The 16,834-nt window shown below is 36.4% G+C and overlaps 2 protein-coding genes across 2 annotated transcripts in view; one reads left to right on the forward strand and one right to left on the reverse strand.

Annotated features, from left to right (window-relative positions):
- Positions 1-7,036: 7,036 nt before the first annotated feature.
- FPGT (fucose-1-phosphate guanylyltransferase) lies at positions 7,037-16,536 on the reverse strand. The gene is given in 5 exon segments (XM_084872814.1): positions 7,037-8,009; positions 8,011-9,442; positions 12,603-12,695; positions 14,713-14,880; positions 16,367-16,536. Coding segments are annotated over 5 exon segments (1,797 nt in total). The 5' UTR covers positions 16,449-16,536; the 3' UTR covers positions 7,037-7,987.
- A 94-nt stretch (positions 16,537-16,630) lies between these two features.
- Positions 16,631-16,834, forward strand: part of LRRIQ3 (leucine rich repeats and IQ motif containing 3) — a 79,796-nt gene continuing 79,592 nt past the window's right edge. The window contains exon 1 of the mRNA XM_084872820.1: positions 16,631-16,770. The gene's annotated coding sequence lies outside the window, so the exon portion shown is untranslated. The remainder of the gene's footprint in view (positions 16,771-16,834) is intronic.

A 16,834-nucleotide genomic window follows, 5' to 3' on the forward strand; every position in this document is an offset into this window, starting at 1 on the left:
TACCACTTTAGAAAGTAGTATGAATCATCTTCCTAAAAGGCAGTTTTCAGGGGAGCAAAATAAGATAGAGATCAAATAAGTGACGCTGTGTTGAGATGGCCACAATATTCCTTTTCCCTCAATACAACTTAATACCAATCTGTTAAAATATCTTTCCTTTGCAGTTTCTCTGCAAATTTTCTCTCACACACAACTATAAGAATTAGATGATAGTTTATTATTATTGCACATAAAAAAAGATGTTATATATAGTGGTGAATGGTAATTCGAATAGGGTTGAGAGAAGTGGGCAGATTTTGGTTATGTTTCAATGTGTAGATTGCACTGACTTGAAGAACTGGATGAAAAGGATAAGGGGAAAGAATGTGAGATATCATGAATGACTTCTATGTTCTGTTCTTGCCTTGAATAATTTGGTGGGTGATTGGGATATTTACCCAGATGAAAAGATCATTAGAATTGATGAGAGCTATCTCAAGAGAGATGTTTATTGGATTTCTTTCTCTGAGAGAGAGGTATGAAGCAGGTAGGTATATGTACAAAGCTACAATTCATTGTTGAATATATTATGATGACTAGTAAAGAACCTTCAAAACCACTGTAAATACAAGATAAAAGAGACTGAATCCTGATGATATAATATGGCTAAAAGAAGTTTTGCTTTCCTTGTTATTTATTTTTACCTTTTGGGAAATTACAGCATGTTTGTAGTCTAGAGATATGGAGAAAGATAGATTGCAGATACCAGAAGCATAGATAATTTTGTAAACTGCTCATTCTCTAGAGAACTTAAGGCAAATATTTCTTTTGCATTTAAACATCTGCAGTTGTTAAAAAGTAAAAAAAAAAGATTTCTCTAAAACTCCATGCTTTCTATCTCCCTTTTCATAGGCTAAATTTTACCCACAGCTTTTGAGAGGATAATAGTTAATTAGAAACTCTATCAACTTTAAGCAATTATGATGAGTTATGATCTTTCTTACTAAATTTCATTAAAAATTGATCCCAGTGATATATAAGTAGTGGATTTTATAAGTTAATTTATGACCTTATCAGTGTGCCTATACATTTAAAATCTGCACTTGGATTTTATAATCATAACTATTTCTTTGTGTATTAAAAGTTTTCTGGTTCTAGATTTCATTAAAAATGTTTAAAACATCTCTGAAGAACAGTATATTGGTGAATATAATTTATTTTCTCAAACCCCAAGGCTAAAAATAATAGGAAAGAAACCAATCATGTAAAACTTCATTTAGTAGTGCAACATTTCTCAACCTGCAAACGAAAAGAATACTTGATTTCCAGAGCTGTGTTTTAAAACACTTTTTTTTTTTCTTGCCTCAAGATGTAAATGCTTTAATTCCTTTCTGAGCAGTGGGATGCTCTCTTGAAATGAAAACTAACTTGAACCATCTGATTGTTCTGCAGAGAGAAAAGAATGGTTACTAGTGAAGAAAAGACATTAAAAAAAAATCCATTTACATTACTTGGCCACAGAGTTGGTTGTAGCAAAGATTTTAAGAGCCGTTAAATGAGGCTGGAGATTGAACATGCTGATCTGTAAAACACACCATAGAACAGTGCCCGAAGAATACAGACAGAGTTTAGATGGTTTCTGTGATGCACTGAAGCACAATTGAGGGAATATAATTCTGGCGCAGAGAGCTGGGAAATGACAGTAGATGGACTGCACCAGTCTGCAGCAACCAGAGATAAATTGCTCTGTTTGAATGGTTGAATTTTATACTTTGGAAGGCTCCTAGGCTCCTATACCCAGAGGCTTCAAAAGATAGACTATTTGCTCAAACCAGCCCAGAAGGAAAAATTAAGTCTGTTAGTTTCAATCAGTTACATGCATGTGCAATAATGCCCTTGGGATGAACATCTTTAGACACGAATGTCAATAATCAAACAGCCTTACAGATGAATGATAATTGTAACTAATTCACAGGTATCCTCTACCTTCACCTCTTGCAATTATCAATGCAGTAGGCAATTAACAGCTTCTTATTCTTTTATTCCAATTTTAAACTTTATTTATTGATGTTAGAGCAAGAAGTGAGGTGAGAGAAAGAGAGAGAGTGAGAGCGAGAGAAAAAGAGAGAGAGAGAGAGAGAGAGAGAGAGAGAGAGAGAGAGAGAGAGAGACATTCATTGTTTTACCACTTATTTATGCATTTATTGGTTGATTCTTTATGTCCCCTGACCAGGAAGAGAACCCTCAACCTTGGTGTTTCAGAATGATACTCTAACCAACTGAGCTGCCCAGTCAGGGCTTTATTCCAGTTTTTATCCTGACACCAAAATATGTTCTACTGGACTATAGCAAAACTGGCAAGTTTGAATATGTGGCAATTTGGTTGTGGCTTATGAAACTAGATGTCAGGGACAGATACTGGTCCTTTCCCATCAGAGACTGCTGAAATTTGTCCCTTATACTATATTACAAAATCTAAATAGAAATTTCTGTGAATATAAAAAACAGAGGCATGAAGAACATTAGTATGTTATGTGGAGCTTAGAACATTGGTATTAAAAGGAATGAGAATGTGCATAAACCTTTGACAAAGTTCAATGGAAGTAATATTAATAATACACTTCTACCAAGTATAAACAATAAAAATTGTTTCTCAAACACTATAGAAATTTGCTTTGTCTAAACAAAATTTTAGAGGTACAAAATATTAAACCAAGCAACTAATAGTTGCTTCAATTATTTCACGTGCACTAAGTGGATTTTAAAATGTATTTTGCATGTGAATTTATAAAGGTCTTTCCTTTAATAACTTAGTTCTTTTTATTTTTTAAAATCTCTATTGTTAAGAGTATTACAGATGTCTCCTTCACTCCTCCCCCCCCCGCCCCCTTACTTCCCTCTACTCAGTTTCTACCCCACACCAGGCCTTAAGCACCATATTGTCTGTGTCCCTGTCCCTAGGTAATGCATATATGCACATAAGATTTTTGGTTAATCTCTTCCCACCACTCCTCCTCCCTACTCTCTGAGATTTGTGAATCTGTTCCATGTTTCCATGCCTTTGGTTCTATTTTATTCATTAGTTTATTTTGTTCATTATATTTCCTGTCCCAGAGACTTCTTATACTATCTTTATATTTTTTATTATTTTACTTTTAGCTCTTCTGATTGTGTGTTTTTTGCTTCCTCATATTCTTGTAATACTGTATTGTTGAGTCCCTATAAATTATTCAGTCAGTGTATGCTTAATTTCTGACTGGTCCTTTTTCATGTCTTTGAAATTCTCATTACTATCTTAAAAGTTTCACTAAGTCCCATGAAGCTCTCATTAGGTTCCTTGAAGCTCATTAGAATCCTTGAGTGGCATTATAACCATTGTTTTGAACTCTGTATCCAGTAGTTTGCTTCCATTTCTTTCATTTGTGACCTGTTTCCTTGTCTCCTCATTTTGGTTGTTCCTCTGTGTGTGTTTGTTTCTAGGTATTAGGAAGAGTAGCTATGTCTCCTGGAATTGGTAGTGGCCTTGTGTAGTAGGTGCCCTGTAGGACCAAGTGGCTCAGCCTCCCAAATCATGTGAGCAGGACACTCTAGGTGCACCCATGTGGGCTGTGTGCACAGTCTTGTTGTAGTTGAGCCTTGACTGTTGTTGGCATCACAGGAAGATACTGACCTCCAGGCTAATTGGCTGTGAGGAACAACTGCAACTACAGTGGAAGAGATGCTGTGCAGTAGATGCATCTACAGAGCAGGACTTGCTTTAGTGGGGCTTTGGTGCTGACTCTGTCCCTTGAGCATATCACTCATGGGTGTGGTCAAGTTGTAATCTGGTGTGGTCTGAAGCTGTTCACTGGCGCAGTGTCTCCCAGGAGGTGCAGTCAGCCACTGCCTGGGGCCACCTACCAGGAGCTACAGAAGGATCTGCAGATGGCTGCTACTTGTATTGAGCTTAGATGTGCTCAGGCAAAGCCAAGCTGTGAATCAAGGCAAGCTGGTGCTAGTGCCAGGTCTTGGGCCTGTTATTAATAGGTATGGGCATGCTGATGCCTATTTAAGAGATCTTAGTAAAGCCTGAAGCCTGATTCAGGATAGGCTATTCATATGGAAAAGCAGATGCAAACAGATTAGATGGGGCTGCAAATTGAATGGAGTAAGGTCTCAGGGAATCATCCGAATGGAGCAAACAGTGTGAACCAGGCTGATGGAAACCCAAATATGGCTGCCAGTCATCTCTGCAATGAGGGATGCTCCAGTACAGGAACGATGACCCCCACAAGCACCCTTGTCTGGAAGAAGCTGCCCCTGAGTTCCTGATAATCCAGTTCCTCCTCATATCTCCCGAGATTCTCCAAAGCTATTGCCTAGTGCAGGAACCCAGAGAAAGTGAATCCAAGTAAATTCATGTGCTGGCCCTTTAAGAGGAACTGCCTGGGTCTCCAGTAGCCTCCAGTCACTTTGCTATAACCCCTGCTGGCTTTTGCAACCCAAAATTATGGGGACTTCTCTTCACAGCTCTAGAACACTATCCCCGGAGTCTAGTGTGGGGCTGAGACTCCTTGCTTCTCACAAGAGGCCTCTGCAGTGGAGATATCCCTCCCAATGAAAAAAAATTCCACATGTGAATGTCAGACCAGCTGGTTCCACTCTTCTGCCCCCCCTTGCCCTTTCTACCAGTCTCGATTAACTTTCTTCTTCTCTACTTGGAGGACTTCTAGTTAGCCAGCTTTCAGGTGGTTTTGAATATGGTTGCTCTGTGTTTTAGTTGTAATTTTGATGTGGTTGTGGGAGGCAAGAGAACCATGCTTACTTATGCTGCCATCTTGGTTCTCTATTCCTTAGTTCTTAACATAGATGGAAACTGTTTCATTAACTAAATAACAACCAAAATAACATCTACAAATCTTTCAGATAACTTTGAACAAATTTATTTTTTTGGTTTTTCTTTCCTTCTTAATTCTTTTAGACTATGGGTCTCCAAGTTGCTCAAATCCAGAGGACATGGTGTATGCAAATGGCATCCCTGGTATTGCATAGTACATCAGTTACCAGCTGTATGCAATAGCCATACATACATTTTGCAGCAGGCAAAGTTGGATTTAGGCTCTATGCTCAATTTTGTTAGCTTTACCTAACATAGGAAATATTGCTTAGCCTCAGAAGATGAATAGGTCACCACAGGTTCTTGAAATTCTGCATTAATGCCATTAAAAATTGGTGATTCTAAACATATCATTTAGATTTTTGAGTTTTTATTTCAATCTAGTATATACATTGATACACATTCATGATATCCTTTTTGCTTAGTTTGGTAAATAAATGCTTAAGTTAGAAGACAATACCAAAGATTGATTTTGCTTTTCATGCCCCTTTTGGTCACTATTAATTATTAACTCATCAATAAGTTTATACAATATATTTAATTGCACATTGTAGCTATCCTTCACAAAACTAGAAAGTGTGTGATTTAAGGGCCGTATAACAAATCTAAAAAAATGCCCAATTTCTTACTTATATGTGCTCAGGATTATCACCTCACTGAATTAGGAATACTGTTGGTGATATGTAGATGGTACTACATACCAAGTAACGTATCTCAAGGCAAGAGGCACTGACAATTTCTTGGGAAATAACATTTCAAAGCAGTTGGAATCCAGACATTGTGCAGAATTATGCCTAAAATGGTGACCATCAATTTGTAAGAAACCACCCACTGACTGAGTAGAAGCCACATTCTTCTAGATATATAATTAAATTGAGGCAAAAATGAAACTTAATTTTGTCAAATAGCATCAAAAACTTGCAAAAACAGGTATCTGGAATCTACTGCTTGAAGGAAAACCCAGACAGTAATGTAATGGAGGCACTTAGGAAATGCATTTGACAATTTAGAGGATGGTACTACATAGGTGGAAATGTGAGGACATCAATAAGTATTCAATTGAAGAGTGCTTTAGAAAAAGAAAATGTCTCCGAATATGAAGTTTTAGAAAATAACTGACTATATTTCAATACTGTATTTTGATCCTTTATATGTATATGTAAGTAGGTAAAATAATAAAAATCTGTAAGTGCATTTAAAAGCGATCAATAAATATAAAAATGTCAAGTAACAAAGAAAGCATTGAGTAACATTTTATTGGTAGTGTTTTCTCTTTTTTGTGGAACATAAAATAATGGTGATTCTTAATAATTGATGGCCTTTTATATTGTACAAAATTATAGATTTAGTTTATACTGTGAAATACAATATTGAACATTTAATAAATGATAACATAAAATCCTCTGTAAACTGTGCAAGTAAATCAGTAAATGCTACACAATAGCTACTATATATCTTTATTTTGTCCTTGGAAAGAACCTTTAAAAAAGAAAAAAAGACATAAATATCATAATTGAGAATTACAGATAAGTCACTTCTGGTTTACCAAATAATTATTTTCATTTTGTCATTGGCAACATTAATAAAAATGAAACAGACCAGTTCTTATTTCAATTTACTCATGTTACAATGCAAAACTCTTATAAGTATTTTCTGTAATTCTTATTAGACTCTGGTATGAGCACATTTCACTTATGTACTTACATCAAAACTAGAGGCTCTGTGCAGGAAATCTGTACCCAGGTAAGGTCCCCCTGGTGGTCAGTGCACAAAATAGCAAGTGATTGAACTCCAGGTCAAACTCCCAAGGGGACACTTTGCATATCAGGCTTTTAAATATATACATAGATAGATAAGTACACATAACTTGGTATACCAGCCAGTTTTTAGTTCTTGAAGCTGTTTATCATTTGTGCATTTTTTTTACTCTTTCTTTTCTTTTGGCTCCTTTCTGCTATCTATCTTTTGGTTATTACTTCTCAACATCATTACCAATGCATAGGCAGAAAATAAGAAATGAAAAGTAAAATTAGTCCATCTGGTAATTTAACAGTTCTATTAAAGAGATTAGTATGAGGATAAAAGTAATGTTCAAAATAAACATATTATTATCATCAGTGAATCCCAATTATTCCTACCATCTTCCCCACACAGATATTTGACTTTTGTGGTTGAGTATGCTTTCCTATGGATGAAAATTTAGGGAACATTTTTAAGATACACAAACACATTTTCAAGTTTACATGGGTAAAATAATACATATACCCTTTTTTGTTTCCTTTTGGTAAAATCAATAATGATATTTTTAGCATCAATTTCAGAGTTGTTCATTACTTATTAATTAAGATTATCACAATATTTTAAGCATTAATTTAATCTGAATTTGCCAGTTATAAGTCTGCCCCTGCAAATGTTATTTTGACAATATTCCTGCAGTGCTCTGATGATCAGATAGTATACTATTTTTATTAAGCAGTAGAATGACTACATCTGAGATGAGAACTGCCAATAAGCACTAAGAAATTTTTTGGAACTGAAGCCCAAAAGAAAAGGGAAAACCTAAAGGTATGTTTAGAAAATTACCTTTAAAACTAGTACATTATTATGAGAACAAACTAATTCTCCATAAATCCTTCTTAAAAATATAAAATATTAATAAACATATTAATAAAAATATTAAAATAGTAATAAACATCTAAAAATCCCTTTCTTGAACTTACAGCCTTGAAATATTCTTTCTTCAAAATATGGTTTATCAGCCGAGACCGGTTTGGCCCAATGGATAGAGCGTGGGCTTGGGGACTGAAGGGTCCCAGGTTCGATTCCGGTCAAGGGCATGTACCTTGGTTGCAGGCACATCCCCAGTAGGGGGTGTGCAAGAGGCAGCTGATCAATGTTTCTCTCTCATCGATGTTTCTAACTCTCTATCTCTCTCCCTTCCTCTCTGTACAAAATCAATAAAATATATTTTTTTAAAAATGGTTTATCAAAAATGGTATTTTTGTGTTATTGATGTTATGCTGCAGCAATTATGTTAATATAATTTTCATTAAATAAAACAAAGAAAAACATCTACAAAAAACTTGTATATTTGCAATCTAGCTCAATTAAGAAAGGCAAAGTATGCAATATTTAAGATGTCTCTAAATCAGAGTTTTCTATTCAAAGTAATTTCTAGAAAAATTTTCTCCCTATAGGTTATCATGTCTTGTACATCTTTGTAGGCAAGCATTTCTTCAATGGACAACAGCTTATAGTCATTCAGGCTGAATGCTGACTTGCTTTGCACAGCATTTAACATCTTTATGGATGTTGTAACTGAATCATTCAAAGAAGTACAGACTGGGAAAATTCGAGCATTCCACAAACTCAAACATGTCTTGTTTCCAGAGAAGAGCTCCTCTGTAACTTTCAGATTCCAAATATCTAAGCATGACAGGAAACAGACACCAAAGAATTGAAGTGACTTTATATCTGACAATGTTTTAACATTCCTTTTCAAGTTGTCTTGCACTCCAAATGCCATAGTTGAATACTTTAAGTGTCCATTCATCTTCAAGCTTAAGGAACACACAAAAGAATATGCAGGCAGGACAGCTGTTGTTATGATAGAAGAACCACTAATAATGCAGTTTTCCCCAACTGAAACATCAGGCCCCAATCTGGAGTACTCCACAACTGAGCCAGGTGACACAGAACATCTTGAGTCCAATATACTTTGAATGATACAGGATGTGGTACCAAAGCATTCTGGTATTGCTGGTGAGATGCTAAAAGCTATGGACTGTAAGCCAAGCTCTGACTTCAAACTGCTAGCTGAAGTAAAGTGACACAAATATTCTTCAGTTGTGCCAATGTGATAAAATTTGGAGTTATTAAGAACAACAACATTTAGTGGTGTCCCTTTAAGAAGGTGAAATATTCTCTGCCTCATGTCTACCAACTCTGACTCTTCTTTAGTGACATTTGATGTGTTTCTGGTATACTCCATGGTTGCTCCAGGTCCCAAAGCCTGCAGAAAGTCTCCATAGGCATCTATTTCACAGTTCAGTGTGCCTATTTTTTCATAAAAAGCAAGTAACTTTTTTGCTGATTTATGATCCATGTAAAATAGGCTGTCTGTGTAGACATACTCAGATTCAAATTTAAAAGAGGCAGTGTCACCCCCAGGTAAGTCCTGCTGAGAAAAATTTCCAGATCTACACACAGCATTACACTGACACATGCTTTCTACGCTGGGCTTATGAAGGAAACGATGGCAACACCGATATTCGAGGTCTCTGTATTCTAAACAATTGGAGGGTTCTAAGACAAATACTCCATGTGTGGTACCTACAGTCAAGCTAGAAGGATGAGCTAACGCAGTAAAGCCAGGCTTGTCAAATCTGATAAACTCAGACTCTCCGATACTATAAAGTTCAATATCATCTGCACAGGTAACCAGAATCCCAGGATTCATATGTGAGGGGAAATCAATGTACATGGCTAGTTTTAATTCTAACATCTGATAAATAGGGTTACCAAAAGGTAAAGCAGTGAAAATTTTCCCCAGGGCACTTGCATTTGGAAGACGTTGACTGTAGCCACCTATAAAATTAAATAAAATTACTCTTATAAAATGTTTATATGAATGTTTCCAATAATGTAAAAACCCAGGGGCACTGGGAGTAACTCAAAATGTATCTAAAAATATTCAATATATATAATGTATTACTATAACTCAGGAAAGAATAATAAACTCCAGAATACAAATTCAAAGAAAAATTCTCCCCTATTCTTTGGAAATACTGTAGTTTTAAAGACTCTAGATTAGAAAATAATTCCCATATACTTTAGAGCTGTGATTGGCAAACTGCGGCTCGCGAGTTTGGCCTCTTTGGCCCCTTTTGGCCTCTTCCACAAAATACCACAGCCTGGGCGAGTCTATTTTGAAGAAGGGGCATTAGAAGAAGTTTAAGTTAAAAAAATTTAGCTCTCAAAAGAAATTTCAATCGTTGTACTGTTGATATTTGGCTCTGTTGACTAATGAGTTTGCTGACCACAGCTTTAGAGAATGTGAACTGTTTTAAACCCACTGTATAGCTAATAAAATGGACCACAGGCTAAACCATGACCGCACATCTACATTTTTAAACAATTTCACCATATTTAAATACCTATAATAATAATCCACTTTGTAAAAGCAAGCCACACACACACAAAAATAATAACATACAAATTCCAACACTATCTACTAAATTGTACTTTCCAAATGCAGTGTCTTTCCTGAAATTATTACATAGACTTAAAGGAAGCAAAGGTACATTTATGTAAAAGCACTTTAAAACTTATACTTCCTTTTAATTTAAATAGGCTTTCCCACTAAGATTAGCCTAATGACTTCTTAATTGCTTGAAGTGTGTTCTTGTAAGTAAGTTAAATAGCTTACATCATTTTTATGTTTAGTAAGTACAGTGAGAGGCAGTATTACAATAGTAGAGAGAGTCAGACAAAATTGGGTTCAGACTCAGGCTTACCACCTGTTAAGTTTTTTATCTTTGGACATACTCCAAATAAGCAAATGTAGAATAATACTTGCCTTGTCATGTTTTATGAGATCAATTATACATGTAAAGCACTTGGCATGTAGTACACTGTTCCAAAGATTAGCCAATATCAAAGCTTGGCATTATGAGAATTAGATATTTTTAACGACATATTTTCTGATATCGAATTTAACTTTTACTAAATAATAGTTGTTTTGGAGTAAAACTACCCTTTGAAAAATTTTTTGATGACTTAGGAAAACTAATTGTTTTATTTGAGTAATACTTAAAATTTTTGCTACATGTTCTTGACATCTTTTTTTTTTTTTTTTTTTTTTTAATTGATTTCAGAGAGGAAGGGAAAGGAAGAATCATTAATCATCTGCTTCCTGCACACCCCCTACTGGGGTTTGAGCCCACAACCCAGGCATGTGTCCTGACCAGGAATCAAATAGTAACCTCCCGGTTCATAGGTGGCTGCTCAACCACTAAGCCATGCCAGCTGGGCTAAATTTGAAAATGTTTTACAGCCAGCCATAAAATCATAACTTGCATGCTTTATTTGAAATCATCATTACAGCCCTTGCTCGTTTGGTCAGTGGATAAAGCATCAGCCTAAGGGACTGAAGGGTCCCAGGTTTGATTCCGGCCAAGGACACACATGACCAGATTGCAGGCTCGATCCTCAGTAGGGGGTGTGCAAGAGGCAGCTGATCTATGGTTCTTTCTCATCATTGATGTTTCTATCTCTCCATCTTCCTTTTTCTCTGAAATCAATAAAGAAATATATATTTTAAATATATATATTTTAAAATCACTTTTCTGTATAACAATCATAAGAAATAGAAAGTGCGTTGGAAGCCACAGTGCCAGTCCATGACAAAGTTTTCATCAGACCTAATTCATAGAGAGAAATAATAGAGGTTTTTATAAAATAAATATTTTCATACAACTAAACTTATCCAATTAAAACAAACACCTACCCTCTGTTCTGAGATTATTTCTTTCCTACTTTTCTGCTTTACAATGAACTCTTTTATATGTAATTTTCCCTCAGGTATTTTCTCATGGACTTCTTGTTTTGTCACCACCTTTTTATTCTTGTAACTCCTTCAAGAATTGTAGACTTTGTCTACCAATAATCAAATAAAAATGCAAGATATGCCGAAACCGGTTTGGCTCAGTGGTAGAGCGTCGGTCTGCGAACTGAAAAGTCCCAGGTTCGATTCCGGTCAAGGGCATGTACATTGGTTGCGGGCACATCCCCGGTAGGGGGTGTGCAAGAGGCAGCTGGTCGAGGTTTCTCTCTCATCGATGTTTCTAGCTCTCTATCCCTCTCTCCTCCTCTCTGTAAAAAATCAATAAAATATATTAAAAAAAAAAGCAAGATATAAGGTTTCTGGCAATAGTATGGGGATCACAGTGCTAAACCAGCTTCTTCCCTACGGCAAGAATCCCTTCTAAAGACTTATTGAAAAATGTTCACATTTTGATGAGCTGTCTCTGGAAAATAATTTTGTACATACATATTAAACATAATGCCCATAAATAGTCAATGTATGTGATCCACACTTTTAAAGATAAATATTGTGGAAAACATAATATTACTTACAAACTAAAAATATATATTAAAAAAAAAGCATAAAATATTTGTTTTCAAAGCAGACTAACTTCAAGGACAAAAAAACAAAAAAGGAAAGTTCTAAGACAGTGGTTCCCAACATGGGGCACAATTTGATTTTTAAGGAGGGCAATTTGAGAATGAGTTATAAACAGTGAATTTTTTGCATTTCTTATGGTTCTAAGGGCCTCCTTTTATATAAATATATAGTGAAATATTTATGCATTTCAGTTCTCTATTATATTTGCTATTTTTTTTCATATTATTATTATTTTTTAAACAATTTCTTAGTGATTTCTTCTCAGTACTTTAACTGTCCTTTCGTTCTTTTATTTTTCTCTTTCATGGATGCCATGTTGTTTGGAAGCCTGTTTAGACCAAGTTAATGGCCTTTTAGGCTTCCTCCACTTGAATAGGAGTTCATTTTTTGAATAGTAAGAATTCTATGTCACAGGGTGGTATGGGGGTGGGGGTGGGGGGGGAGGAGGGGGGTAATAGAATTTTAGAGATGCTTAGGTGGGGCATGGCCAAGAAAAGGTTAGGAACCACTGTTCTAAGATATCAAAGGTAAAATCAGTAAATCAGTAAAGTATAATTTTACCAGAGTGAATTAATAGGATGGTAAAAGAATTCCATTTATCTCCATATAGCTTTTCCAAGTATCGAAGAGCACAAAATGTTGATCCTCCATTACCTTAAAAATAAAATTAAAAGTGTACATTTTATTTCATATAAAGTTACTAAAATTTTGTATGGTAAATTTAGGTATTAGAACTTTTAGGTATTAGAACGGCTTGTTGGCTACAATTAACTAGGCAGAGAACAAAAATATTGGCAAAAAAAATCAATTTAAATACACCTTTTATAGCAATTAAATAAATAATTAGCAATGAAAACCAGAGATCAGCCCCAGTAATAAATGATGAGCTAATCTTCTCCTAAAAATAATAATACACAATAAAGATATTATAAAATAGGTAATCCACAACACAGAAAACTATAAACACACACACATATACTGTAAGTATTATATATATAATTCACTTGGAATGACAAATTGCAAAAACCATTTAAATAATTCTCCCTTATGACAATCAAATATGTAAATTAAACTTGCTTTTTAAAAAGTTTTTTTTAGAATTTGGTTTCCTTACTAGTTACCTTGGACAAGTTACTTAACTTTCTGTGCCTCTAAATCTCATCTGTACAATGAGAATACTATAGTACTGACTGCTAGCTGTGAGGATTAAAACGCAGCTAATTAGAACAATACCTATGTCAGATATAGATACCCTATCTCTGGTATCAAGGGGCTTCAGTTTTAGCATTACATGAAAAGTTGCCCCCACAAAAATAGCGTGCAATGAAAGGATAAATGGCAAACTTTATGGAAATTAGATTTTTAAAGTAAATACCTCTGATACATAAGCCATTAGACCAGTGGTTCTCAACCTTTTTAATGCTGCGACCCTTTAATACAGTTCATGTTGTGGTGATCCCCAACCATAAAATTATTTTTGTTGCTACTTCATAACTGTAATTTTGCTACTGTTATGTAAATATCTGTGTTTTCCAATGGTTTTAGGCGACCCTGTTAGCGGTTCTCAACCTGTGGGTCAATGAGAACCGCTGCTGTAGAGCCTAAGACCAACAGTAGAAAAATTACAGATAGCCGGCACCGGTTTGGCTCAGTGGATAGAGCGTCGGCCTGCGGACTGAAAGGTCCCGGGTTCGATTCCGGTCAAGGGCATGTACCTTGGTTGCAGGCACATTCCCAGTGGGGGGTGTGCAAGAGGCAGCTGGTCGATGATTCTCTCTCATCGACGTTTCTAACTCTCTATCCCTCTCTCCTCCTCTCTGTGAAAAATCAATAAAATATATTTAAAAAAAAGAAAAAGAAAAATTACAGATATAAAGTAGCAAAGAAAATAATTTTATGGTTGGGAGTCACCACAACATGAGGAATTGTATTAAAGGGTCGAGGCATTAGAAAGGCTGAGAACCACTGCATTAGGCTATGCTCTTTTGCATTCTGCAATTGTGGACTCAAGAATTCAAGTAGTATATATTTTTCTTGTTTTGATCTCCTTACATAAATTTCCGAAGAAAATTTTGCAGGGATCTTAGGAACCCGACTGATAAGATCCAATAGACTATTTACCATCTGTATAAATTTTAATAAAATTAATACAATTGTCTTTTCAATAATATAACATTTGGGAAGTTTTCATGGTAAGTCACAATGTATAAGAAAGTTGCTAAGCTTTGCCCAGCAGGCATGGCTCAGTAGTTGAGTGTAAATCTATGCCCGTCATTTCTGGTTAGGGCACATGCCCAGGGTTGCAGGCTCCATCCCCAGTAGGGGACAAGCAGGAGGCAGCCAATCAATAATTCTCTCTCATAATTGTTGTATCTCTATCTCCCCCTTCCTTCCTCCCTGAAATTGATTAAAAAAAAAAAAAACGAACAAAAAAAAAGAACACAAAACAACCCACATACACACACACACACACACACACACACACACACACGAAAGTTGCTATGACTTTTATCATTTTTTAAAAACTAGTGAATTCACATAAAAACTCTAAAGTTAGTAAGGACTATGGTGGAAAGATATGTAGTTTATAAATTGCATGACACAGGAAAACTTTTCTTCAATGATTATTCTACCTAGACTCTATGATATAAATCTGACCATAAAAGCTTACCAATTTTGGCTCCAGCGGGATCAACAAAAACATGATATTGAACTCCGAGGGGTAACTCCTTTTTTTTCAGCTTTTCTGACAGCTGTTGCTTATAAGCAAGTTCTTGTTTTTCATCAGCTGCTGTTATTGCAACAATGTCCCAGAACTCGCCAGCAGCCACAGGTTTGCCTATGTGAACAAACAACAAGGAAATGATAAATATTATCAGAATTCTGTAACAGGTTTACTTATTTGGAAAGAGGGGAAAACAAAGAGGTAATATCATCATCTCCATAAATGTATCTTTTGCTTTTGAAGATTAAGCAAGTAGTAGTGTGATTCAAATAATTCTGAGGATTGTTCATAAATTGTTTTTTCTCTTTTAGATTACTTTCTTCTTTTATGATCTACAGACCCATTTATTTAGATATTCTATTAAGAGTATTACTGATTTTCTAAAGATTATCTCAATTCTTAAATAACGAGACAAAGGAACAAATAAATGAATCAGTTTTCATATTATTAGGACTCGTGTTCCTTGGCTAAGAAAGATTCAACCCAAATATCCATTACTACAATGTGGCTGTTTACAAATGTGGGTACTTTATTTTGTACTACCTTAAAAAGAGCCATGCAATTTTACAAGGGCTAATGGAGTATGACATACAATTTTGGATAATAGGAAAGTTCCCAACTCCCAGATGAACTCTTTAAAAGACAGACTGAACTTTTGGTAGACAGCTGGAAGCTTCTTTTTATTGAAAAAAAAAAAAGATAAAAATTGTTCTTATTAGTTAACAAACAGGACTTATCACCTAGAACACATGTGTCAAACACAGGGCCCGCGGGCCAAATCCAGCCCGCCAGGCCTTGCAATGTGGCCCGCACCGCGCTGTCATCACTGCACTCCGCTGTCAGTTTATGACATTGTCAGTAAACCATTCGGCCAGCGATTTAGGCTGGATTTTAGATTTTGGCCCCTTCTCTGATTGAGTTCGACACCCCTAACCTAGAATGTAATAGTTCTGAATGTTTTATTGTCATCCTAGTATTATTTCCTGTATTTTTAAAGCAGTAACTTCATAAAAAAAAAAAAAGGAATTTTATTACAGTTGTAAAAGGAATGACAAGTGACATAGCCTTTAAAAAAAAAACCCACAAACATTTTGATTCACCCTCACTCGTTTTAATAATCCATAATTCCTATATATATATATATATATATATATATATATAAAAAATATAATCTCAGTAAGCGTTCACATCACGGAACAAATTGGTGAAGTGGGTAGGGAGGTGGGAGAGGGCTAAAAATCACATTTGTAAAGGTCAAAGCACTATGTTTTAGCTATTTCAGATTTATGTAAGTAATTTGTGTTTGTGAACTAACCAAACGCATAACTTGAATTTATAGCTTCACTAGCTATATCTGTATCTACCTATCTACCTAGACACTAGAAGTTAAAGAAAGTGACAAGCATAACGTAAAGAGAGGACAGTGAAAGAAAAGAATAAAACATTCAAGGTGTTATTAGCTATGCGCGGGCCAGCGTCCTGGGCCCACAGGTGCGAGAGAACCATCCCGGAAGTGACCGTCCAGCAAGTTTCACAGCGCGTCCAGGACCCCCCGCTTTCTTTCTATTGCCCGGGAGGGCCGGGCTTCCTCCTCCGATACCTCTCAGCTCCGAAAACCTCCGCAACTTTCGCTGGGTGGCTTCTCGCAGCGATATGCCGGGAGGGTCACTGGCACCGGCCATAGCCCCACCTCGGCCGCCGCCGGCTTTCACCTTCCAGGTAGCCCGCGGCTTCACACAGCACGCATGCGCCCTGGACGGTCACCCGCGCCTGGTCCCGCTTCGCTAGCCCCGCCCCTTCCGTGCGTCACTCACGTAGCCACGCCCCCGGAGGTCTGGGGCTGGGCCCAGGGGAAAAGGACGACGGGCTGATCCCGGAACCTGGCCCCGTTTCCTTAGCGACGGTCTCCAGAGCTGATGGCCCCCTAGCGATTTCTCAGTCTGGGGCGGGTCTGGCCACGAGTTCCCAAACTTATAAAAAGGGCCTCGCAGCCCGGCTGACCCGGTGAGTGGGACAGGTTGGGCGGCCAGATTGCTGCCACCACCGACACGCTAAGAAGAGGAAAGGA

The sequence above is a fragment of the Pipistrellus hanaki genome (genome assembly GCF_964339955.1).
Source record: "Pipistrellus hanaki genome assembly, chromosome: 2".
Taxonomy (NCBI): Eukaryota; Metazoa; Chordata; class Mammalia; order Chiroptera; family Vespertilionidae; genus Pipistrellus; species Pipistrellus hanaki.